Source organism: Zea mays, chromosome 7 (assembly GCF_902167145.1).
Source record: "Zea mays cultivar B73 chromosome 7, Zm-B73-REFERENCE-NAM-5.0, whole genome shotgun sequence".
Classification (NCBI taxonomy): Eukaryota; Viridiplantae; Streptophyta; class Magnoliopsida; order Poales; family Poaceae; genus Zea; species Zea mays.
The window spans coordinates 183,231,215-183,255,413 of NC_050102.1; the positions used below are offsets into that span (position 1 = coordinate 183,231,215).

Sequence of the window (24,199 nt, forward strand, 5' to 3'; positions counted from 1 at the left end):
GGCCTGAAGTTTCTTGTGTTTGTCTAAACTTACGCTGTGCTTTTGGGAGAGTTGAGCTCATGGAGCAGGACAAGAGAGCCAAGGTGCTGTGCCTGCACGGCTTCCGCACAAGCGGGAGTTTTTTGAAGAAACAGATCAGCAAATGGCACCCTTCCATATTTCAGCAGTTTGAGATGGTTCTGTGCTGGATTCAATGATCTGATCTAATTGGTTTCCTTCTTTGTTTTGTTCAAGAACATTTTTCTTTTCTGTTTTTTATTTTCAGGTCTTCCCTGATGGCCTCTTCCCAGCTGGTGGAAAGTCAGAGATAGAGGGCATATTTCCACCACCATACTTCGAGTGGTTCCAGTTCAATAAGGTTAGTGCTTTAGTTGGAACCAAACTGAATTAGCTCATGGTATTCTGATACCTGAGTTATATTTCAGCTACAGTTTGATCACCATCTATGCGTTAGCTATTCATGCCGGAGATGACCAGTCCTGTATTTTTTTTTTGTTCCTGTGTGCCAAAACACTTCAGCTCTTGCATGTTTTCCACACAGGAATTCACTGAATACACAAATCTGGACGAGTGCATTTCATATCTATGTGATTACATGGTGAAAAATGGGCCTTTTGATGGCCTGCTCGGATTCTCCCAGGTAAAAATGGAAACCAGAAGTTACTTTTACTGAGCACCTGAGAGTTGAGCATCCTATATTTTTTGGAATTCGTGTTTTTTCCCCTGAGTTTATTTATTGTGTGATAATATCTGCATGCAAACTAGAATTGTGGTCCAAACTTGGATATGAAATGATGAAATGCAATGAACTACACTTTTTGAGCTGCTTTAAAGTTTAATTAATTTCTTAATTTCTCTGTCCAAGGTGCACTTCTGATAGGATTGTAGCTTAGAACATCTATGAAGGCCCAAGCCCTTGCATAGAAAGCCAGTAGAAACGGTTTGGATTAGGTTGAGACCTTTATTTTTTTAATCAGATCTGCCTTACTGAATGATTGGGTACTGTCAGTCTTTCAACCTGTGCTTTTTCCTCAGTCGAGCATAAAGTGGAGTCTTGCAGCTTATGCATCCATTCCTCTTTCCAGGGCGCAACACTTTCGGCCCTTTTGATAGGCTACCAAGCACAGGTAATTTTTACTCCTAAATTCTGTAATATTTGCTGTAATACTTGTGTTCTAAATTATAGAGGTAGCACAAAGTACAACAAACAGACCACCTTTTACCATGCAATAAAGCTCTTATTTAGGGCAAGTTGCTGAGCAATCATCCACCAATTAAGTTCATGGTCTCAATATCTGGGAGCAAGTTCAGAGACCCAATCATCTGTGATGTCGCTTACAAAGACCCGATCAAGGTGAAATCAGTGCACTTCATTGGAGAAAAGGACTGGCTCAAGGTACCTTCCGAGGAGCTGGCTTCTGCCTTTGATGAGCCTCTCATCATAAGGCATCCTCAGGGTCACACTGTCCCTAGGCTTGGTTCGCACTCTTCCCAAATCTCTCTGTTCGGTTTGTCTCCATGAAACCAGCATTGCTCATCTGTTCACTAGTGTTTATGCTTAGTGCCTTCTCACTGATTGTCTGATATGTTCTTTCGCAGACGACGTGTCTGTGAAACAGCTTTCTGAATGGAGCTCACACGTCCTGGAAGACCTCAAGAGTGCAGATGTTCCTGAGGCCTTAGATTCAGGCAAACCATCTGATAAGGAGGCTGCTGGTGCGGAATTCACAGAAAACCTGGTGAAAGCTTGAGGCATGCTCACTAGTCACTTCAGCCTTGTTCGATTATTTCTATCTCACATGGATTGACATCGAAACGAACAATCCCTTCCATGGCATGGCTGCATCTGGGACTTGTACCGTTTTTACTATGATCTGAGTAGTGCGTGGAACTTGTTTGATCGCGTGTGTATTGCATTTGGCAAAGCAATAAATCGTTATTTAGAGCTACAACTGAAATAAATGGATCCAAACAACTTTTTTTTTTTGCGAGCGAAGTTTCACCAACCAACAAATACTCTATTCTAGAATGCTATGGAGAAAATTGAACCAATGAATATGAATAGCTCAACACCATATTCAGTGTTTCACTACAAACAACCAGCCTTCTGTTCTGTTTCCATCTACCTCTTCATTCACCCCAGACCATCATTAGCAGGTCTTTGTCTAGCGAAGCCTATAATATGTACACTGGGCACAAAACTTGTCCTTTGGAACGAACAAGAGCTATATGTACAGCGAAACTGACAATGTATTCCTCATCTCGCAACTGTTTCATGGCGAGGAGCTTCTGTCCTGGACCTCATCATCACGCGCCCAAACGACGTCCTTCAGCTCCGTGGACAGAGTTTTGTAGAACTGTGGAGGAGGGTAGATGTGAGTTTGGATACTGAATTATTGGTTATTTGGAGGGATTGTTTGAGTAAAGATTTGTACGTTTTGGAATTCCAGAGTATCTCCCTTTGCCTTCTTCAGCTCAACCACATGGAGCGATGGAGCCACTTGGAAAACCTAGACATGCCACAGCATAATATCTGAATTAGTACTTCTCTTTTAATTACAGAAAGAAGATCTCTTACTAATGGGTGGTGTTCTCCCTTACCTCAGTCTCAACATTTAGGTTTCCTTTCCTTCCTGCTTTTGAGTTCTCCATTAGCATCTAGAAAGAACAATGGGGGAGGGGAAACAAATGAGTTGTTGGTAGGAGGTGAGAAAGATGTCTGTACTGTATTTGTTGATAATTAATTTTACTTCAATTTCTGTAGGATTGTTTGAAAGGTGCTATTGTTACCTTGTAGTTTTTCTTTTGGATATAGAACCCAAGTGGCTTAGCAGCTTCTTCTATTCTATTGATGATCTCTTTCGGATGACATTGGGATGTGAATCGCGTTTCTCGCCTGTACTTCTGTCAGAGATTAGTAAAAAAATCGAGGCCATCAGCACATTTCAGACTGTTTTGTGCAAGACATGTACAGTTAAACACATGCCATATAAACTGGCTTACGACACACACTTCTGCAGCTGAAACTGAAAATATTATATCCCTACCTTATCAGATTCAAAAAAGTTATCTAGATTCAGCCCCTTGTTCATTGAAATCAATTCGAATGCATTCATCGATGCGGGCTGCCCTTCCGTTTCCTCTACCACATGATGTTCCTGAAAAAAAAAATGTACAACACCATCAATTTAATGGTCTTATTTTAACCACAGAGGCCTTATACTTTTAAGTGACATAAGCTGGTTTGATCAGTTAATTCACCTCTTCGTCTCCAAAGGCAGCGTCGACATCATCTAGACTAGTTTGGCATTTTTCATCGAAAACAGGCGGCTTGTAGCCTTTTCTAAACCATGGATCTTTTAGTACTTGAGGAATCGTAATCCGCTGTTAAAGTAACAGTAGAAAACCAAGTAAGATGGAATTCCACAAGCAACATACGCACTGACAAGCAGTGGCGGTCTGAGAGTGAAAATGGTCATCTTGAAAATCTTCCAGTACTGACTCCAAGCTATCACTTGTGTTGTGTGCTTGCATTTAAGTAGTGACTTACAGTGGAGGGATTAGGATCCAGAATTCTGTTGATCAGCCTCTTTGCTCCAGCAGAAAACCAAGATGGACAAGTGAACTGAGCTCCTGAGATCTGCATCAGAGATAAAGGAAAATGTATCCTAAATTGTTAGTTTTTTTTTTTGGGGGGGGGGGGGGGGGGGGTCAAAGAAGAAATAGTTGTTTCATGTATATGCCTTTTTGTAAAGGGAAGCCATGTTGTCATCCTCGAAAGGCAGACATCCTGCGAGCATCACGAAAAGGATCACACCACAAGACCAAAGATCAGCAAGGGCACCATCGTAGCCTTTGTCATCAATGACCTACATGTTGGATATCAATCTGAGTGAGTGAGGCAAACTTATTCCCGGTTAAAACAACAACAACAAACAAACAATTACCTCTGGAGCAACATAGTTAGGTGTTCCACATGTAGTATGCAGCAATCCATCATTCTGTTAGAATCGGAGTAGTTAAAGATTATGGTGTAAACTAGCGAAACCAAAAGAAAAACAAATTTCTCTAGTATGCTGTGTGGTAAGATAGTACCTTCACTTGGTCCGACAAAGCGCTTAACCCGAAATCTGAAATCTTGAGGTTTCCAGCAACATCGAGCAACAGGTTCTCTAGCTGGCATTGGCATGCACATGCACGACAAATTTCAACATGTGAAACTTCACACTACTTTGCTAGATCATAAAAACTAACAAAGAGCAGAATCAAGGATGAGTTTCACACTAGTGCACCTTCAAGTCTCTGTGGTACACGCCCCTACTGTGGCAGTAGTCTACAGCATTTATCAGCTGCTGAAAGTATCTGCGTGCCTCGTCCTCCTTCAGTCTCCCACTTGTGGCCTGGTTGTGCATTACAAAACTCTCTTTTTTTCATGTTTGTACATGCAAAGTTTAGGCTAGAAAAACAGAATCAGATCAAATGACAGAGAAATTAAAGAAGCAATGGCTTACAATGATATCGTGGAGCTCTCCACCCATAACGAATTCCAGCACAATGTAAATCCTTGCTTTACTTCCCATCACCTGTTATAAGAAAAGAAAATGAATATAAAGAAACAATCGAAATAAAATGGTTGACCTGAACTTGCATTCCGACGCAGGAAACTGAATTGTGAAGTTTATTTGGGGGAAAAAAACATCAGATTGTATTTTCAGAATTCAGTATCGTGGAACATTAGATTGTTTGATTTAATTAGGAGGGAAAGTTGAAGCTTTTACCTCGTACAGGCGAACAACATTGGGATGCTGTATTAGCTTCATCGTACAGATTTCCCTCCTAATCTGCCATGCAGTTCGGATATACGGCAAACAGTGAGATCTACGGAAGTAGTGTGCTGGTGCAAAAAAGGTCGATCGTGAGTCTTGACAGTCTACCTGCTCGGCTAGTTTGTTCTTGTGAACCTTGGCCTTGTCGAGGATCTTGATGGCGACATGATCCCCAGTGTCCATGTTCTTGGCGACCCGGACCTTGGCAAATGTCCCTTCGCCGATGGTGCGTCCGAGCTCGTACTTGCCAAGGCGCCGGCGCTTCGCTCTGAGCGAAGCAGCTCTCTTAGCCCTGTACATCCTGCAGCTGCTGCAAGATCGATGAACAAGGATTGAGTTGCTACGTGTTCAGAACTGGCAGGCATACAAGGGAAGAAATCTGATGGATCGCGTCTTTCTCCAACTGGTCTGAGGCAAAAAAAAAAAAGTAGCAAGGGTCAAAGAAAGAGAGAAATCGCTGGAACGTCGAGCTCCCAGCAGGTAGCAGGAATCAAGAAACACGCACGCCCAGGCCCAGCCCCAGCCTAGGGTGTTAGCTGCGACGACGACGAAGAAGCACGAGGAAGAAGAAAGTCGCATGAAAAGGACGTCGAACCATACCGTACCGTACCGTACCTGCTGCTTCGTGAACGAAGGGGGGAGAGACAGTGACAGGCAGCCGGGCCGGGGAGGAAGTCGTCGGCGTCAGGGATGAAGTGAAACGCGTGGAGAGAGGGCCGAGGTGGGAGATATGGAGGCAGGGAGGAGAGGACTGCAAGAAACGACACGACACAAGGAGCGTTACGGCGAGTCGGAAACTACGAGGAAGGAAGGAAAGGAGGAGGAGAGGATGATGAAGAGAGGTTTGGTTGCGTTGCGGCAACAGAAACAAAACAAGCAAGGATACCATGCCATGCGAGGCAGGCAACAAACAGCACGAGCACAACGCCGCCGATCCATGGATGCATGCTGATGAGTACTGATCCTGTTACTGTCATGCATGGTCGTCCTGAATTCTGCCATGGATCGGATGCGTACATCTTTCTCACTATCGTCACAATGCCATTATTGTCACTGTTCATTTTTTATTCTGTCATCTCCTAGCTCGTCTTCCATCCCCCATCAACCACTTTCGGTTAATTAGTTGTTACATCTGAAACCAACACGCTTTCCACGCCAACTGCTCATCTCAAATCAGTGGTATGACCCTGCCTGATTTTTTTAATGATGGACTGTGAGCCTTATTGGCTGCCATTGACATTACCATATAATACTATATATTACACGACGACGATCGTGCCTGCCTAGATCCAATCGGAATTCCTTCCCCTGTAGCTCATCATTCTCTTGTTTCTTTCAGAAGTGTATATATATATGTCCCACATGCTGACATGCATGATGCTAACTTTACAGTTTCCATTTTATTTATTTGCACATGGGGTCAGATATGTGGCATATATTAGGATATGGTGAGTCTATCGTGTATATGACCGTACAAAACATTATTGTAAAAGATATATAAACACGTCATCTTGCTCTCGAGAGAAAGGAAGATTTTACAAGTGATAGAAAAAAAAAACTTTAATAGTATTATTAAAAAAGATATAGATACGAGAGAATACAACTGACCACACCCTTAATTAATTGGATCAATACAATGGGGCACACCACGAACGACCTGCACCAGCTCAGCTGCTACGAAGCTTCCTCTCCTGACGTTAGCATTGTTCCAGTTCCAGTACGTATATATTGGATACAGTTCTCGTATACGTACGTACCCGCTCTATCTAAAATCAGTTGTCGTTACGGTATGCGGGAGTAAGACGGCCCGCCCGGGTTATTAAGAATAACTTCTCAATCACTCCTGTCCTACGTCACTGGAATCGAGCCTTAAATATGTGCTTTAGCGTGAGATATACGAATTTTTTTTAATCACAACCTAAATTTCGCTCTCACAAGGACTTAAAAGAGTGCTACTCAAACTAACTAACTAACTCGTCTAAAGACCCTTTCGCTAGTTTTATAAATCTATGTAATGATACTATTTACATATTATATAAATTAATATGGTAAAAAAATAGTTAACCCCGATTAAAATCGAGCGTCGACGTTAAATATGTGCACAGCCATGCTCATGTACATAAGATACGCTGCATATCTAGTTTCAGAGTGTATACTTTGAGTGTGTTTGGCATATATGATAAAATTAGATTTCCTTTATCCAAATCGTCGGTATATACACTACCAGAATTCGACTCTTTGCTGAGTGCCAAATGTTTTGCCGAGTGTTTTTTGGACACTCGGTAAAGAAGCTCTTTGCCGAGGGCCAAACAAAAAACTCTCGGTAAAAGAAAACACTCGGCAAAGATCTTCTTTGCCGTGTGTTTTTTAGTACTAGACAAGGACAATTTTAAAATCACATTTTAAAGCAGTAAATTAATTTAAATAAAAAAGGTTTTGAACTACAAATTTGTATAACTCATCAAGATATACAATTTATATTTTAGTCATTTCTTCATATGACAAAATAAAAGTAAATTTGTTCATAAAACATATATCTCTCTCGTAGTTTATGAAACTATAAGAGAGATGTATAAGATTTGTGAATAATGTTAGAACCATCATATGGATAAATAAATGACCAAACAACCAAAATAAACTTTGTAGATCTTGAGAAGTTAAAGAACTTTGTAGTTGGCAACTTTTTTATTTGAAATCATCTTGTCAACCGAAACTACGTCTGAATATAAAAAAATTGAAATTTGATTTTTGAAAACGACATCGAAAGAGAAAAACCACCAGCATGAAAGTTGTAAGTCTTGAAGAGTTATGAAACTTTGTAGTTGACAATGTTTTGGTTTGAAATCATCTTGTCATGAAAACTATGTTTGAAATTTTCAAACTAACACAGATGGCAAAACCACCAAAACAAAAGTTGTAGGTCTTGAAATGTAATGAAACTTTGTAATTGACATATTTTTGATTTGAAATCATCTTATCATAGAAAAATTCGTAAGGTTTTTAAATTTGAAATTCAAATTTTGTAAACGGCCTCGGATGTAGAAACTATCAAAATATAAGTTGTATATATTGAAAAGTTATGCAACTCTATAGTTGCCAACATATCCAATTGAATTTATTTAGTGCCTCAAAAAATCAAAGAACTCTCGATTTTTTGTATATGAGAAATGAAAACGTAATATAAACATAATTGATGTAGTAATGTAGTGGTAGAGGAGGTTATGCACGCACAAGAGGTTGCGAGTTTAAATCCCACATTCACAAAACATTAAATTTGATTCAAAATGGTGAAATGATAGGGCTGATCCGTAGGGCAATGACGGTGGTTGGGTACTAAATTAAAAAATGTTTTGCTGTTTTTTGAGTTTTTTTGTGATTCTTAATTTGCTGAGTGTTTTCGATACTTGTCAAAGTCTTTATCGAGTGCCAAAAAAATACTCGACAAAGAACCCTTTACAGATAAAATGTTTGCCGAGTGTAACACTCGGCAAAGACTTTATCGAGTGCAAAATGGCTTTAGCCGAGTGTCCCAAACACTCGGCAAAGAGGACAAGTCCGATAGTGATATAAGAATAAGATCTATAAACCAATATCATTGTGATGTGTTTTGGATTACGATGGCTCGGAAACCAAACGTCCACTATGAGTTTGTTCAGTTAGGTGTGGATTGAGGGGATTGAATCTATACGAATTTATATAGGATGATAATCATGTTCAATCCACTTCAAACCGAACGAGTCCTAATGGGGTGTTTGATTTTTAGGGACTAAATTAGTCCTTAGAAACCAAACCAGGGTCGGCTCTGGGTATAGGGCCACCAGGACGACAACCCTAGGCCCCTAGATCCTAGGGGGGCATCTCATACAGTTAATTATATAGCTAACATAATAGTAAATGTTGAGTTAAATACTCTAATATGAGTTGTGAGTTTTGAAGTTAAACTTAGCAGAACCATCCATATCATTGGAGATTTTTTTAGTATGTCAATAAGATAGATTAATATCCTAATGTTTCTATAGCTTATCAAATCTTACTATACCTGTCACGACGGCATCAGGTGAAAGGCTCTTTTTGAAGTTAAAATTATTGAATAAGTATTTGAGGTTTACACCGTGTCAAGAACGATCGAATAGTTTGTCTACGTATTGAGAAAAGAATGATTAGATAAAACAAAATGTTAGAAAAAAACTTTTAAAGTATTTTAAAATTCATTTGATATAAAATTTTGACAACACATTAATTATTATCGGTATAATATAAGATTATATATATACTGAAAAAAATTATACTTATAAAGAGGCCTAATTTTTATGTACATCCTGGACCACCAAAATTTCAGCTCCCGCCCGAACCAAACACCCCTAACATTAGTTTCGAGAGATACGTGACACCCACCAACAAAACTTGATGACGTACATCACTCGTGTAACAGTATATTACGTGCATATGTACTATTTTGAGACCAGCCTTCCTGCAACACGGGGGCTTGTCGCTTGTCTCCGTCTGGTTCGTCTTTTTTTCCTTAAAGCAAAGAAAAAAAAATTCCGTTGCCGGGACTTGAACCCGGGTCTCTCGGGTGAGAGCCGAGTATCCTAACCACCTAGACTACAACGGATTATGATTTCTACATGCTATTTAGTTTTATTCATTCTCAGCGCAGTGACAGATTGGTTCACCACAAAGCGAGTAATCACGAGATAGAATTCTGGATTCTGTTCGTCTTCAGTGGAAATAGACCTGTCATATTTAAGGCGTTGATTTCTTACCTGCGATCATTGTCATTTACAAAAAAAGGGGTGTATATCACTGTAGCCATATCTACAATATAATTTGAAAATTAATCCGTACAACTTCTACTGTTTCTACAATATTTTTGTTTATATGGATTGCAGCTAGTTCAAATAACCGGTTTTAATCCGAAACGAACAACCTGTAACTTTGGCAGCTAGCCACCAGAAACACAGATACGAGAAATGGTCACTCATGTGCCACAGCTCTTAATTGAAAGAAAGGAAGAAAGGGTACAGCCAACCCATTTGGCCATTCCTTCCCAATCCAACGAGAAATGCAGCTGCTGCTACCAGTGTTCCTTCGCCAGCATCGTTTCTGGTACTCACTGACAGCTTGCTTGGACAGTCAAAGTATTTCCAATCATTTTCATCTCTACGTATCAGCTTTAGCATGAACCATTGCAGATCAGGACAGACCTTGGGTGTTCCACGTTGTGTGTTGTCAAACATATTAGCCGAATAGGTGTAGACGTAGACCTGCGGCAAAATGAAGATGATGTTTTGGTCAACCATGCATGACGAAAAAATTGAACAAAAAAGCAAGGAACATAGCATTATTGCGACATTATTGGCCAATTCTACCTTTCCAAACATCCTATCTGTTCTTCTGACCTTGCTAATCCCAAATATAATGATCCACCGCTTTGGTCCAGTCCACTCAGCCATCTCTCCCTGAATTCCAGAATCGTCTCCCTCTCACCTGTCTAGCCGTGCTCGCTCCACCTCGGATCATATCCCCATCGTCCTCTCCCTGTCAAGCTCTACCCCAAAACCCACTGTCGTCTTCCGCTTTGAAAATGCCTGCCTGGTTCAAACATGCCTCCTTCCTCCCCTCCATCCTCCATGCCTCCTATGAAGACGGACGCCAGCTTTCGGATGGTGAGCTTGCGTTGCGTCAGATTGTTACTGACCGCCTCCATCTTGCCACCCATGAGCGTGCTGCCTATTGGAAACAACGGGCAAAATTCAGAGCCCTCCGAGAAGATGGCGACGAAAAATGCTCTGTGCGCCTCAGGCTGAACAAAATCCGACAACTCGATTACGACACCGACCGCACATGCAGACAAACTTTCAGCTTTAACAAGATTTCTTCAGATGCAGACTGGGCTCTTCCGATGGAACCACCCCACAACAGCTGGACCTCTTCGATCTCTACCAGGGTCATCCGCCCAACGCCCTTGCTCCTCCCGTTCACTCTTACTGAAGCATGGCATGCAGTCAAAAACAAGAACAAGAACAGTGCCCCCCCCCCCCCCCCCCCCCCCCCCCCCCGGTGCTGCTCAAGCTGGCCTCTGATTTCCAGGAAGGAACATCCCAGATCGAGAGGATTAATCGCTCATATATTGTTCTTCTGCCCAAAAAAAAGAGAACGCCACTGCACCCTCTGATCAACGCCCGATTTCCCTCCACAATTGCAGCATCAAACTTATTAGCAAAATGTTGACGTCCTGACTACAAAATTAGATTACTGTCGTGGACCTAGACCAAACAGGCTTCATCAAAGGAAGATCAATCTTATTAAAGAATTTCGTTTATTTTAACGTCGAGACGTGTAACCTCGGCGCTAATGATGATAGTGATGAGGTAAGGGTCGGCTCCAATGATGATAGTGCTGAGGTAAGGGTTCGTTTTATGAAATCAAACCGAAAAGAGTGTATTTTTTAGAATCTTTCGAAAAAGGGCCAAAATAAAAAAAAACGGTAAAACCATGTTTAGGTAAAGTAATCTCGTCAACAAGGAACATAAAAAAATGGAACAGTTTGCGTGCACGTTCGGGTGCTGGAACGCTGACTGAACAAAAGCTACTCTGCATTTTATTCCGGTCAGTTGTTCTATCCAATGGAGGAGTCATCAGACAGACAAAAAAAAAACTCCTAGTTCCCCCACGTGTGTCCGCAGTGTCTTCTGCTCTCCTGCTTGTTTAGGCTACTAAAAAGCTCCTAGTACATACAATGCGATTAAGAACAGTACCTAATAGCAGCAATTCCAGCGATGGCCTCTAAATTATGACAGTCATATAGCAAGCAATGGTCGCGGCTACAATGTGATTCAAGAATTGTCGTATAGCAAAAGGTCGTCCCTGCTGCTGGTGTAGTGCTACCCATGTGTCTTAAAACAAACATATGTGTTGACACATAACAAATTTTATGTACCAATATTAAGTGAGAGTAATATCAACAAGTTGGTAACATGGACGGGGTGTTGGAAAATATTTAGCACAGCTTGTTGTGTCTCATGCGCGCTCGGGTTACCATGTCCTATGCACTCTCAATCAGGATGCGAGAGAGATGTTCGACTATGATTTTGGATCGGTTCATATGAGATCAATCTAACACCTCTATCTCGGTGTGGTCATCCAACGCGACGAAGCATCTTCAATGAAACAAAGTTGCTGCTCCATGAGTTAGGCTAATGTATACTAAGGAGAAGGAAAAAATGTAAAAGGCATCAAATTTTTAGTAGAGACCAAGCATGTGTAAGGGCATGTACAACCTAGACACTAGACATTGTTGCACGGTACTTCAAGTATAAAATACAACTAAAACACAACATAATACAGTGATCATGTCTAAAACATGTGTCTTACGATATTCATTTTACCAATCGGAACATTCAATAAATTAAAGTGACCAATCAGCTAGTCTCCTGTCTCGAACATAGAGCTAAGACATTGTGTCTTCGTCAAGATACATGTCTTGAGTTTTTTTACATTCACTCCCTAGACACACTCTAAGACACAACTTAAGACATCCATTGTACATGCCCTAGGATGGCAACAACTATAAAACTCGCGGGTACATGATTTGCAAACTCATACCCGCGACGGCGCAACCTTGCAGATACATGCACCCAATCCATGGGGGACATAATTACGCAGATGTTTCACACACACACAAACGCTATCACGTGTGAATGTTTTCATCGTGAATTATATTTAACAGCATATATAAATATACATGTACATTTAAGAATTCTTGCACAAAATCTCGTCAAACACAGACACTAGGTCACTCTCCACGTGCTTTTACATGGAAACATTGAGGAGCCTACCGTGCCACACGAAGAACAGATTCGTAGCTACACTCTTGCATCATTGAAAGGGAAAACAAACCTCTCTATCTGTCTATCTATCTATCTATCTATATATTGAACAAATAAATGATGGAACAAACAAAGGCGGCATAATAAATAAAATCAGGCCCACCATCTAGCTCTAGGTCTTGGACTTGGAGTGGCGGCATTGTGGTCCTGGTCGTCCGTGCAGCGGCCTGGACGAGGAGGACTTGTGGTGGTTGTGATGCTGCAGCTGCTCGAGCACCGGCAGGACTTCGTCGGCCATCGCGGGGCGGTTCTTGGGGTCGGTCTGGAGGCAGCGCAGCGCTAGCGCTGCCACCTCCTGCGCCTGCTTCTTGGGGTACTGTCCGCCCAGCCTGGTGTCCATGATCCGGCTGAGCCTCCGTGGATCCCCGAGCTGCGGGTACGCCCAGTCCACGAGCGTGGTGTCCGCGGACGAGGCGGCGTCGACGGCGCGGCGGCCCGTGATGAGCTCGAGCAGCACGACGCCGAAGCTGTAGACGTCGCTCTTGGTGGACAGGTGGCCCGTGGCGACGTACTCGGGCGCGGCGTACCCGCGGGTGCCGACGACGCGCGTGGAGACGTGGGTCCTGTCGCCCGTGGGCCCGTTCCTGGCGAGGCCGAAGTCGGAGAGCTTGGCGCGGTAGTCGGGGGCGAGGAGGACGTTGGAGGACTTGAGGTCGCGGAAGATGACGGGGCGGGCGTGCAGGAAGGCGAGGCCCCTGGCGACGTCGGCGGCGACGGAGACGCGCGTGGGCCAGGGCAGCGGGTGCGTGGCGCGGCGGAAGAGGTGGTTCTCCAGGCTGCCGCGCATCATGTACTCGTACACCAGCAGCTTGTTGGCGCCGGAGTCGGCGCAGTAGCCGACGAGGGTGACGAGGTTGGCGTGGTGGAGCTGGCCCAGGTAGGTGACCTCGGCCAGCCACTCCCGGTGGCCCTGGACGCTCTCCTCCTTGAGCCGCTTGATGGCCACCACCCGGCCGACGCCTGGCCTGGTCGGGGCCAGCGTCGCCTCGTCGATCCAGCCCTTGTAGACGCACCCGAAGCCGCCCTCGCCCAGGTACGACGTGGACCCGAAGTTCTTGGTCGCCGCGCGGAGCTCGCTCATGCTGAACGACTTGAGCGCGGCGCCCTCGGAGGAGTCGCCGCCTAGCTGAAGCTGCCCGGAGGCGATCGTTGTCGTTGTCGTCGTCGCCGTCGAGCTGCTGTAGTTGTTGGACGCGGTGCTCTTGCTTGTGACCTCTGAATTATTGAAATCGTACGAATTCAGCAGAGGACGGGGAAGAAGAAAAGAAAAAAAGAGAGAGGAAGGAATGAATTGTGTGCGACGTCTTACTTGATTCAAATGGAGTGGATGCATTGGCACACTTTGCAGAGCCGGCTGTGCAGCAGTTCCCCATTAACTATATCCGGATGATAGCTACGACCAGCACACAGCCACTACAAATGGATGTGAAAAAGGAGGGGGTCTGGGAGAATATAAGGGCGGGCGAACTAGGTTTGGTCCGTTGACTGACCTAGTTTGCATATGCAGATGCAGGCTTCCATCATCCGGTTTGCCAGTCAAGCGACCACACAGAAAATAAAGGCTAATGATCCCCTGCCACGACCTACTAATTTAATTGCATGCAGCTTCCAAGACACTTCTTCTCCCAGCACCAGCACCAGCACAGACAGAGGCTAATTAAAACAACACACCACACCAGATTTTTTTTGATAATGGAGAGAAAGTTCCGGCTTTCCCCTCAAAAGAGGTTAGGGCCAACACAAATTGTTACATCACACTGCTCAATGAAGGGACATACCCCTCCACACAGCCACACACTAACACACTAAAGGTTTTTAAACTTAATAAAACCGGTGAGATGATTACAAGGCAATCCTATTAGAAAACCTCCAACCAAAATTAACACAAAATTGCATGGCCACCGATTCCAGGCGACGACAGACATTCTTTATTAAAACTCCATCAGCTTCATCCTTTTGTAGCTGAGCCCAGAATCTAAGCCAGTGTGTACCTCTAAAAAGAACCTGCAGATAAGTAAAACTTGAAACATTATTAAAAACTAAGTCATTCCTACTTATCCAAATAGCCCAGCAAAACACTGAGACACCTGTAATAACAAGACGCTTAGTTTTTAAATCAATACCGGTGATCCACGTACTAAAAATATGACGAACAGACCTCGGTGCACTCATACCAAAACAGAAGTGAAACAACCTCCACATATGGCGAGCAACATGACATTCTATAAACAAATGTTGGATACATACTTCGTTCGTTGTCTTTCAAGTTTTGCAGTAGTAGTCAAACAGAATTTGGGTGTTGTTTGGTTCAAAAAATGTAACGCAAATGGTAATGGTAATGGTTTCGGTTCGATTACTGGCGGTAACAAATTTCAATAGTCTGGTATCAAATTTTAGTGTGGTATCCGATTACGGTTGGACTAAAACAAACATAATTTAACGTTATCTGTTACCCATTACGTTACAAACATGTGAACCAAACAGCACCTTGGTCTCAACATCAACTAACAGTATCATCTACCGGCCGGCCCGGCACATCAATAATGCATATATATCCTGAGGCGAGGTCAAACAATTGTTCTTGCTTGACTAGTCACGTGTAAAACAAACGATGTTTTGGAGTTGGAGATTATGTATCTCGTGCGCGCAAGTGCATCGACCGACCAGGTAAAAGTCAAGGACAACGAATTCCAATCAAGATTATAGAGGCCGCTAGCTAGATTGGAACATGCATGCGACCAATTTATTTTTATCGATTCCAAACCAGCTACGGTAGTGATGTATTAATCTACGGTACCGCTTACGTATACCGATCTATCAGCGTCAATATTACGTATACCAGCTAAGTAGAGAGAGAGAGAGAGAGAGAGAGAGAGAGAGAGAGAGAGAGAGAGAGAGAGAGAGAGAGAGAGAGAGAGAAGAGCAACCCCTATCCAAAAGTCACGTGCCATCTCAATAGACTTGACATCTTAAGTTGACCATCTTATGCAGCAAACCTAGGGCAATACAATTTGTGTAAGCTATGAGATGAGATGCAGGGAAATCTTTCTTTACGAGACCCACTTCTGAAAAAAAGGAAAAGAACATGTGGATTAATTAGAAAGCACGAGGCAGATGAACACTAGGGCCGGCGACTGGCAGCTTCGTGCTCGCAGATGAAGTAAAACCAACCCGGTGACCGGCCCTCTCCTCACTAGTAAATAATCGCCTGAAGAATTCCAGGAAGTGGCCAAGTAGGCAGCAGCGGCCAAATCCTGTCGACCTTGCAAAGCATTGTTGCGTGCCATATGTGCCAATCGCGAGGGCTCCTTGCCTCCTTGGTTAGTGCATCTGTCTTCGCCGAAGGTCATTCTCAGCTACACGCCTACACTCTGTAGAAACCAAGATTGCCCACAGAACTTCCTGGTGTTTTTTTTTTTTGTTGCAACCTGCCTGGCTAGCATTTACATGGTGCAGCCCTTGATGCTTTAGGCATTTCCGCATTTGTCACTCCATTGTGTCAACCGTTAGCATTTCCAACAAGTTCATGGTCAACAACCTCGGGGGATTCGCTTAGAAAAGGGAGAAAAGCTTCAGGTCTTGAACAGAAGGGCCTAAAGATGTGGAGGAAGGGCCTTTGTATCAAGTCTTATTAGCTGGATGGCTGCAGGTGCAGGGTCAGAGAAACACACTTCACCCCATCGTATGATGTTGTAGATGAAGTAGTCAAGGCCTTCCGCTACACTCCTCCAAAGATCAAGGAAATCCTTCGAATTAAGATATAGCTTCAGCTTAGAGGTCCTGTCTGTCAGAACATCTAGACTGTGAACAAAACCAGGGGATACTCCTGCACTTTCTTCGTCCAGGATCTCATCACCTATGACAGGTCTGTCCACTCCAGGATCCAATGTTCTGGACATATTCCTTCGAACTCAAGCAGAACCCAAGACAGTATCTGTTCCAGGTAATTGGTCCCTAAAACTTAACTAAAAAGCTGATTTCATCTGTAAACAGGGATCCTTGAGGACCCATATCCAAGAAGGTAGCATCTTCACCCCATTCCCGGAGCACATTCTCGCAGTAACGAGCGGCATTGACTGCACGCGAAGTTTTTGACAAAGACTGATCTTCTAATGCCGTATCCGATGATTGCAATGCTTCGCAGCGCCCGTCGTGGCAGGAGGCTTCAAAATGGAAAGAGTTTTGTCCACTCTAGAATCAACAGCCATGACAAGGTTGGTCCACTGCGGCCTAGTGGTGCTGATCCATACTAATTCTCGCTCGATGTCCGTCACAGCATCAACAGCGTGGAGCAGTTTCCCTTGCTTCCATTATGTTACCTACATTTGACAAGAGAACAACGATGTCCTCCTTATTTTTGCAAAAATAACGGCTGAGCCACATATAACAGCATGGCATTTCATCAGTTTCTTCTGCAGTAACAAATGGAGCGAAAGAAAGACGAAGGATCTTACATTCGATTCTCTATGTATGTGTGATAGGTTCAACTTTGGGGCATGTCTAACGATGGAAAATGCCGCATCTTCCATTCCAGGTTGCCAACCAAAGCTTCGAGCTGTAGACTAGCTTCTGGAATGTTAGCATAGCAAAGTTACAGTTACAGAAAGCACTATGCATTCCTACACCCATACAGAGCTAGAGGTCTAAAAGAAGCTAATAGTAACGAGCTATAGTATATAGCTAACAGAGCCCGTTCATGGCAGATAGCAGAGATGAGCAGATTACTGATGCAGAGGGGAAATCAAATCACAACCAAACTATGAGCTGGAGCAGCAGGTTTGATACTGTGCAGGAGACATTTATTTATTCAGATGGTGTCGATCGATTCAGTTGCGAACTTAGGATACTTGGTTTTCGAGGCCCTGACCTTCACGAGTATCTCATCTTAGTTATAAACAAACCAACTAATACTGAGGCTTGTACATATAAAGGAACTATCACCACATTTCCCGGCGATCCAGAATGTCAGTGCTACGCCTACAGCGGACATTTATTAAGCGGTAGACAAATAGGTGAACAAAAAAATGGATCAACAGATTATAATAAACCGTGTAAGTTATTATGAATAAGAATGGGGTATTGTTACTTGACAATTGGGAAAGGAAAGTGACGAGAGGAAGAGATGCTGACCCGCGTAGAGCCGGATGGTGTCGATCCGTTGGATCTCCCGCAGGAGTGTCGGTAGGCCTACCGTCTCCGCGCCCATGCGTCCCCCTAGGAAGTAGGAATCAACCAACGAGGGAACCCAGCCGGATCAGCAGGCACCGGGGCGAACTAAACCCCATCCAGCCGCTAGGGTTTACTACCGTTAAAGGGAGCGATTGAACCTCGTGACCGGTCGCAGCCGCGCGAGGCGTCGAGCTCGGCGCAGGAGCTCCGCGAGCGCCGGCGCGACCGCGAGGTCGTCGGGGGTGGCGAAGTGCGTGTCCAGGAAGCCCCGCACGTTGGCCGGCGGCGGCCGCGGCATGAGAGGGACTGCGAAAGAGGTGGGAGCCAGAGGAGAAATTTGGAATTCTGGCTTCGCCACTTTGCTATCGACTTCGTCCGAATGCGATTACGATAATAATATAATTTGGGTTTTTAATAAAACAAAAAGGACAGAATATAATTTTATAGACATTCTACCTGCCTTCCCTTTCCAGTCGCAACGGGGCACCCATGGAGGCCGAAGCACCCATGGAGGAAGAGCGCTGCCACGGCCTTGCTAGCTCCTGCGGGGAACAAGTCTGGGCGAGGAGGAAGAGGATGCCTACCGCGGACGGACAAGGACAAGGGCAGGCGGTACGGTACTACCGGAAGTCCCCACCAGTGACAGCCCATATCAAACTTCTATGATATCATGGTAACAAACATGACAAATAACTTTTAACCCAAACGAGAACGTAGCCTCGTCGAGATAACCTCTGATCGATAATTTATTTGGCCCCCTCATCTGCATGATATTTTCTATGCTTATTCCGCTCCAGTTTTATGTGTCAATGAAATATCATGGTGGTAAACATGTTGTTATCTAAATGAGAAGCTAGGCTAACTATCATACTTTTGTGGGACTGAAAGGCTAATTCTGTTTCCGATTTCTTGCTCACACCAGTTAGCATGATTCGCTTGAATTTATGTAGGATGAAAGCGTATAATGTAGCCGTTTTTTTTCTATTTATTGTTTCAAATTTTCAGCAATACCTAAGAAAAAAACATCTATGCAACCTAGGATGCTGCTCTAGTGTTTTTAAAAATATTGTTGCAGCTGTTAATCTTCATTTGGTTGTTCTTATATGGTGCACTAAACTTAACCATATTCAATAAAAAGAAAATAAGGCTTGTCCTAGGGGGAAAACAGCTGCTCTATCCAGGAAGGTTTTATGCATAATGCCATTTCTTTTTTTAAAGAAACAACTTTACCAAATAAGCATTGCACATATGCAAGAGAGTATTTATTGGGTCAGGAGGTTCTTGAACATTATACTTACAAATAAGAGTTTATCATTTGCAAATGTATTTTGTCGGCCTCTAGTTGTTGTTGATCTTCATTTTTTTTGATGAATTTTAATGTTTTTGGCAAATAAATTTTACCAGTTAGATAAATACATCCACTCCAGTATATATGACAGCCGCAACGCCTACAAAGTTTCACCTCGAGCAGAGTCGATAAGAGAAAAGATGAACAAGCTATTGGTCATCCCAGAACCAGAAGGCAACGAGGAAGTTGAGTTGCTCCCTTGACCAGGAGGAATCCACCTACCGTCTGGACAAAAAAACGATCCCATCCATGGGGCAGCGCCAGGTGTACCGAATCTTTGGCACACGATCAGGGATCTATTTCGCAAATGAACGGAGCAGATGTTGAATGTGCTGGCAGCCTGCCAATGAGCGTGCGTCTTGATTGGAGAGGTCACTATCTCCAGCAACTTACTTATCCATATCACTCATTTCAAACTCTACTATATAAACAGTGCATTCAAACTCTACTATATAAACAGTGTAGTACAGCGGTCATATACATGTGGTCATAGCCTAAGAAAATCCGTTTTTAGCCTAGCCAGCTTGCCTGCCCGTTTTTAGCATGCGATCCTGGCCCAGACAGGAGAACCGAACCAAACAGGCATTTTTACCTGCAAGTTATGATCTTCATTTGCTGGTCGTTGCTGCAAGCTGCAAACTGCAAAAGCAACCCAGATGGTGTCCTCCAACCTAGCATAGCAGGAGTGTTTACGGTTGGTTAGCTAGCACGAGCATGGAATGATGGAACAACGAACAACACGATTAATGCACATCAACACTGCTAGCTTTCACTGCAACGGCGGCACGCACGCACCCATCCACAGACCACCAGAGTCTCTGCAAGCAGAGCAGGGTTTTGTTCATTCACATCTCAAAGCATCCCAAGTACAGTACAGTACAGTACCCCCCCGTAGACGCCCTAGAGAGAGCCCCCCCCCGTGCCCTCGTCATCAGAAAGTGGCGGAATTCGTTCGCCGGAGGTCGTGGCGGTGCTTCGGCGGCAGCTGCTGAATCGGCGGCGGAGGCGGTGGCGGTGGCTGCGGCTGCTTCCTCTTCGGTTGCGGCGGCGGCTGCTTCTTGTTCTGCTCCGCCGGTGGCGGCTCCAGTGGCTCCAGTGGTTTCAGCACCTGCACCACACACCCAAACCAAGCAGCAACTTGTCAGCTGCTAGCACTAGCATGCTTTCTTTCTTTCTTTCTCTCTTATCTTACGCCCCTCCCCCATCCATGATACTACATCCAAAGAAGGTACCAATGTCACTGACAATCAGCATGATGATATAAGTAAAGACTACTACCAGGATGGATGGAACCTCAATGTACAGCAAGGCAAGCAATGGTGACAAAAACTCTTGGAATGGAACTGTGGATGCATGGGGCTATCCAAGCAATGCACATGCTGCTCTTCATTGTGCTCCACTTTTTGTTGTTGTTGTCGCATCAGGCTGAATTTTGGAATGTTGTGACAGTTTAATTGAACCCCCTCTCTCTCTCTCTCTCTTTTATAAAAAAAACAGCCATAACTGCCATTGCCTGCCCTTAAAAAAAAAGAGCCCATTATATATGCAGGTCCGTACACCGCGAATGCATAGTAGGAGTATATGGTTTGCAACAAGATGCTAGCTACAATATAGGAAGGACTATGTTTGTGTGTGTGTGTGTATATATATGAGGGAAAGGAAAGGCAAAGCCAAATAAAATGGTCCGGTCCACAGCTGGTCCTGCAACTTTAGCTCATATTTGTAGGGTAGAGAGGCCAAATCAGTGAGCCAGTATCTGTTACTGCTATGCTCCATTTTTAGCGTCCATAGCATGTTTAAGCCTACATCTTTGTCTTGTGTAAACAAACACTCGGACAAAGGTGCAGCAGTATCTTGCTTCTGCTTACACTAGAAAATGACCCACTTTCAGTTTCAGAGAGAGAGAGAGCCTAGAGCCTGAATCTGAATGAATGAATGGATCCGCCAAGAAAATAAAGAGCTCTCTGCTGCTGCTGAAGCTCAAAAAAATCTGTTGGATGGACCACTCCACTTGAGTAGTTCAGTTTGATGGTCTTTTACCTTGAGCTCAATGAGACGCTTGTTCTCCTCCTCCAGCCGGGCCACCTTGTTCTCCAGCTCGTTGGTGTACGCCTGCAGAGGACACCACCTTAGCAGCTCAGTGCTCAGACAAAGGAAACCCATGGAGAAATCTCTTGTACGGACTGGACTAGACTGGAGTGGACTGGACTGTGCTGTGCTGTGCTGTGCTGTGCTGTGCTGTGGAGGAACATGCTCCTAAAACATTCCATCAATTGCAAGTAGAAGTGGTGAAAGTAAGTAGAAGCGGAAGTGGAAATGGAACCCCACCTGCTTCCTGGCCCGGGACCTCGCCGCGGACTCGCGGTTCTTGATCATGCGCTTCTGCCGCCGCTCCACCGTCCTCTCCACGACGCCGTCCCCGGCCACGGCCCCCGTGGCGGCGCGCTTCCGCCCGGCCACCTGCGAGTGCGAGAGGAAAACACCTGGCCGGTCGCCGTGGTACGCGGCGTCCAGAGCCGGGCCGGGAAGCGGTAGGGGCCGCGGCAGCGCGTACTGCTGCTGCTGCGGGTACTGGTGCATCCAATGCGGGGCGGCATCGACGGCGACGCCGGCGCGGGAGAGGAAGTCCTCCAGCGTCATCTCGCCCATGGAGGGCTGACGGCCGCCGCCGCCGCCGCCGGCGCTCTGGATGTCGCGCCACACCTCGTCCACCGTCTTCTTGGCCGCCGGGGCCGGGGGCGGGGGCGGGCCTGCGGCGGCGGCGGCGGAGGCCGGGAGCACGGTGCGCAGGAGGTCGTCCAGGTTCATGGTCCGCAGCGGCTCGCCCAGCTGCGTCTCCACCTCGGTCAGCGTGAGGCCGTAGACCGAGCCCTGCCGCGGGAGGCCGCGGCGGCCGTCGTCGCCGTGGGAGTGGGACGACATTGTCTGAACTCCCATCCACGCGCGATCACCTCACCTGCACGGCTGCACCTGCAAAGAAATCAAATGCGCCCGTGGGGGTGGGGGTTGGGGGGGCGTGAAAGAGGGCGGGCGGGCGCACGCAGAGATCGGAAGTGGCAAGAACAGCAGGTGCTTTGCTCGGCCGGAGCGGCGACAGTGGAAACAAAACCTTTGCGGGGCATATGACAAGAAAGGGAGAATCTTGCGAACAAAGAGAGGGGAGGGGTTCTGCTTGTGCAGTGCAGCAGCTCCTCCTGCTCCTTTTTTTTTACCTGAGCAAGCAAGCAAGCAAGGGGAGGGGAAGGGGGGACGAGGAGGGACCAGATCGATGGATCAATCAGAGAACAGGGGGGGATTGGCACAGCCGCAAGAGGTTGAAGAGAGGAGGAGGGTCCAAAAAGGGAAGAAGGGCGGTGAAGGGAAGGAAGCAGAGGAGGAGGAGAGAGACTCACTGGCCGACTGGGAGTGCGAGTCTGCGAGATGCAAGCGAAGGAAGGCAGTGAACCGTGAGTGCCTGCCTGCCTTTTTTGCAAGCCTTCGCTGCATTTTTTTATTCGTTCATTCATTTTATGTTTTTTTTCCTTCAGAAAGCGAGGGAGATGAACAGCATCCAGCACTCACTCTCCCGTTCCAAAACGAAAAATCAATGTTAATAATACATTACCCTCTAATTAAAAAAATATGATGATACACAGTAGATGTGCAGACGGAGTGACGTATTGTACGGCCGCTGCGGCTGTGCTGACCCACTCAACTGAAGAGAGAGAGAGAGAGCTGTATGTCGTCTCATTAATCCACAAAAGAAGTCGTTTGGGCTTTTCTGCTCCAGATTTTTATCAAGCAGATCTTTTGTTCGTTGGGGACCGCGACGCTCAAAACAAAAGGTTTTGTTGGGTTAATCGCTTTCTCAAGCGGCTTTAGGTTGGAAGAAGGGACGAGCAAGATTTTGCAGAGAACTCGCTATTTAGGCTCTGTTTATGAGGGGTTGAGGGCTTTATTTTAAAAATTATAGCTTTGGTTTTCTAGCTTCACCATTAAACAACTTCAATAGATTTATAAGACAGTTCAAGAGTGTTTAACTTGACTCCACCTTCTGTAATATAATTAATTTGTACGAGTTTTCTTAATTACACATGATGATTAGTGGGTGGAGCAAGAGACATTAATCATGAATCGGTAGGCATGATGGGTAATTTTTGTACAATTTTTATTAGAATGTATGAAAACAGTATTTTTTAAGGACTCTTTGACGAGCTTCGAAAATTTTATGAAACTGACTTTTCGTTTCAGTTTTTTTCTTAAAGCTAGAGTTCATATAGCTAGACCTGTTTGGATAGAAGAAGTTGAAATAGATCTGAAATTGTTGAAGTGAACCTTTTCCAAACAGGTCATTAGCCTCCCTCGGATCCCCATCGAACTGAAACAAAAAGTTGAAAAAAAAGACGATATATGACATGGTTGAAGCTCTGGCTAGAACTCGCTAGCGGATTCCTTGTCCACCTCCATCCCGATCCGTGCAAGCAAGAATTTTCCTTGCTAGTTTGGGTTGGGTCCGCTAGGGGCAGGTTTGGTTCTTTTAACAGCTTGCCCTTGGCTCACCTTGCTTGCCTGGTCAATCTTTACCTTGCCATACTAGGCAAGCCGTTTCCACCCTCTTGCCTTGACAATGAAAGGAAAGAGATTCAGTTTAGAAAGTCCATATCTAATTTGGTCTAAATACTATGGGTATGTTTGATTTAGCTTTTTTACGAGATTTTCTGAAAATCTAGCCGTGAGAAGAATCTAAGTATCGTGTGGATTACGTGTGAAGTAAGATGAAGGGGGTCATAAGGTTTATGATCTAAAAAGTGATTAATTCCTACTACATGGCTGTTGTTCATTTAGGGTTTTCCCCTTTATTAAAAAAATGTGTGTGGACAACCGAACTGGGCCACTTCAAGGCCCAAAGGCCGAGCAGCCTAGCCGGCTGGGGAGGAGCTAGGGCACCTCGGTGCCTTCGACGGGCTTACGGGAATAAGGCAGAA

General features: G+C 44.9%; 4 protein-coding genes, 1 non-coding gene and 1 pseudogene across 13 annotated transcripts; 1 reads left to right on the forward strand and 5 right to left on the reverse strand.

Annotated features, from left to right (window-relative positions):
* Positions 1 to 23: 23 nt before the first annotated feature.
* LOC100277218 (uncharacterized) lies at positions 24 to 1,987 on the forward strand. Its single transcript, NM_001150851.2, has 6 exons — positions 24 to 176; positions 266 to 358; positions 542 to 640; positions 1,086 to 1,127; positions 1,247 to 1,478; positions 1,600 to 1,987. The coding sequence occupies exons 1-6, from the start codon at positions 60 to 62 to the stop codon at positions 1,749 to 1,751; spliced, it is 735 nt and encodes a 244-aa protein (NP_001144323.2). The 5' UTR covers positions 24 to 59; the 3' UTR covers positions 1,752 to 1,987.
* LOC103633588 (CBL-interacting protein kinase 31) lies at positions 1,959 to 5,969 on the reverse strand. Of its 3 annotated transcripts, none has more exons than XM_020540882.3 (16): positions 5,713 to 5,969; positions 5,442 to 5,577; positions 4,935 to 5,133; positions 4,779 to 4,841; positions 4,512 to 4,583; positions 4,293 to 4,400; positions 4,096 to 4,176; positions 3,948 to 4,001; positions 3,744 to 3,869; positions 3,551 to 3,640; positions 3,262 to 3,384; positions 3,048 to 3,158; positions 2,791 to 2,904; positions 2,602 to 2,658; positions 2,436 to 2,510; positions 1,959 to 2,357 (listed from the first exon to the last, which is right to left on the reverse strand). In XM_020540882.3, exons 1-16 carry the CDS (start codon positions 5,885 to 5,887, stop codon positions 2,274 to 2,276), a joined length of 1,668 nt encoding a protein of 555 aa, XP_020396471.2. In that variant the 5' UTR covers positions 5,888 to 5,969; the 3' UTR covers positions 1,959 to 2,273. The 3 variants fall into 3 exon arrangements, with proteins under 3 accessions (XP_020396471.2, XP_020396470.2, XP_020396469.2); XM_020540881.3 differs by having other exon boundaries at positions 4,935 to 5,136; XM_020540880.3 differs by having other exon boundaries at positions 4,935 to 5,136; positions 5,427 to 5,577.
* Positions 5,970 to 9,368: 3,399 nt separating this feature from the next.
* On the reverse strand, positions 9,369 to 9,441 carry TRNAE-CUC (transfer RNA glutamic acid (anticodon CUC)). Its single transcript has one exon. It is a non-coding gene; the product is annotated as a tRNA-Glu (tRNA).
* Positions 9,442 to 12,532: 3,091 nt separating this feature from the next.
* Positions 12,533 to 14,136, reverse strand: LOC123706502 (probable serine/threonine-protein kinase PBL18). Of its 2 annotated transcripts, NM_001399046.1 has the most exons (2): positions 14,028 to 14,136; positions 12,533 to 13,933 (listed from the first exon to the last, which is right to left on the reverse strand). In NM_001399046.1, the coding sequence occupies exons 1-2, from the start codon at positions 14,089 to 14,091 to the stop codon at positions 12,831 to 12,833; spliced, it is 1,167 nt and encodes a 388-aa protein (NP_001385975.1). In that variant the 5' UTR covers positions 14,092 to 14,136; the 3' UTR covers positions 12,533 to 12,830. The 2 variants fall into 2 exon arrangements, with proteins under 2 accessions (NP_001385975.1, NP_001385974.1); NM_001399045.1 differs by having other exon boundaries at positions 12,533 to 14,136.
* A 244-nt stretch (positions 14,137 to 14,380) lies between these two features.
* LOC103633586 (RINT-like protein pseudogene) lies at positions 14,381 to 18,411 on the reverse strand (annotated as a pseudogene). 4 transcript variants are annotated; one of them, NR_174152.1, is made up of 4 exons: positions 18,344 to 18,411; positions 17,849 to 17,932; positions 17,173 to 17,287; positions 15,680 to 17,037 (listed from the first exon to the last, which is right to left on the reverse strand). The product of NR_174152.1 is annotated as an RINT-like protein pseudogene, transcript variant 4 (transcript). The 4 variants fall into 4 exon arrangements; NR_174150.1 differs by lacking the exons at positions 15,680 to 17,037; positions 17,173 to 17,287 and adding an exon at positions 14,381 to 14,722; NR_174151.1 differs by lacking the exon at positions 17,849 to 17,932 and having other exon boundaries at positions 15,672 to 17,037.
* A 1,395-nt stretch (positions 18,412 to 19,806) lies between these two features.
* LOC100191211 (uncharacterized) lies at positions 19,807 to 22,672 on the reverse strand. Of its 2 annotated transcripts, XM_035960332.1 has the most exons (4): positions 22,628 to 22,672; positions 21,564 to 22,205; positions 21,276 to 21,347; positions 19,807 to 20,343 (listed from the first exon to the last, which is right to left on the reverse strand). In XM_035960332.1, exons 2-4 carry the CDS (start codon positions 22,170 to 22,172, stop codon positions 20,167 to 20,169), a joined length of 858 nt encoding a protein of 285 aa, XP_035816225.1. In that variant the 5' UTR covers positions 22,173 to 22,205; positions 22,628 to 22,672; the 3' UTR covers positions 19,807 to 20,166. The 2 variants fall into 2 exon arrangements, with proteins under 2 accessions (XP_035816225.1, NP_001130117.1); NM_001136645.1 differs by lacking the exon at positions 22,628 to 22,672 and having other exon boundaries at positions 19,957 to 20,343; positions 21,564 to 22,619.
* Positions 22,673 to 24,199: the final 1,527 nt, after the last annotated feature.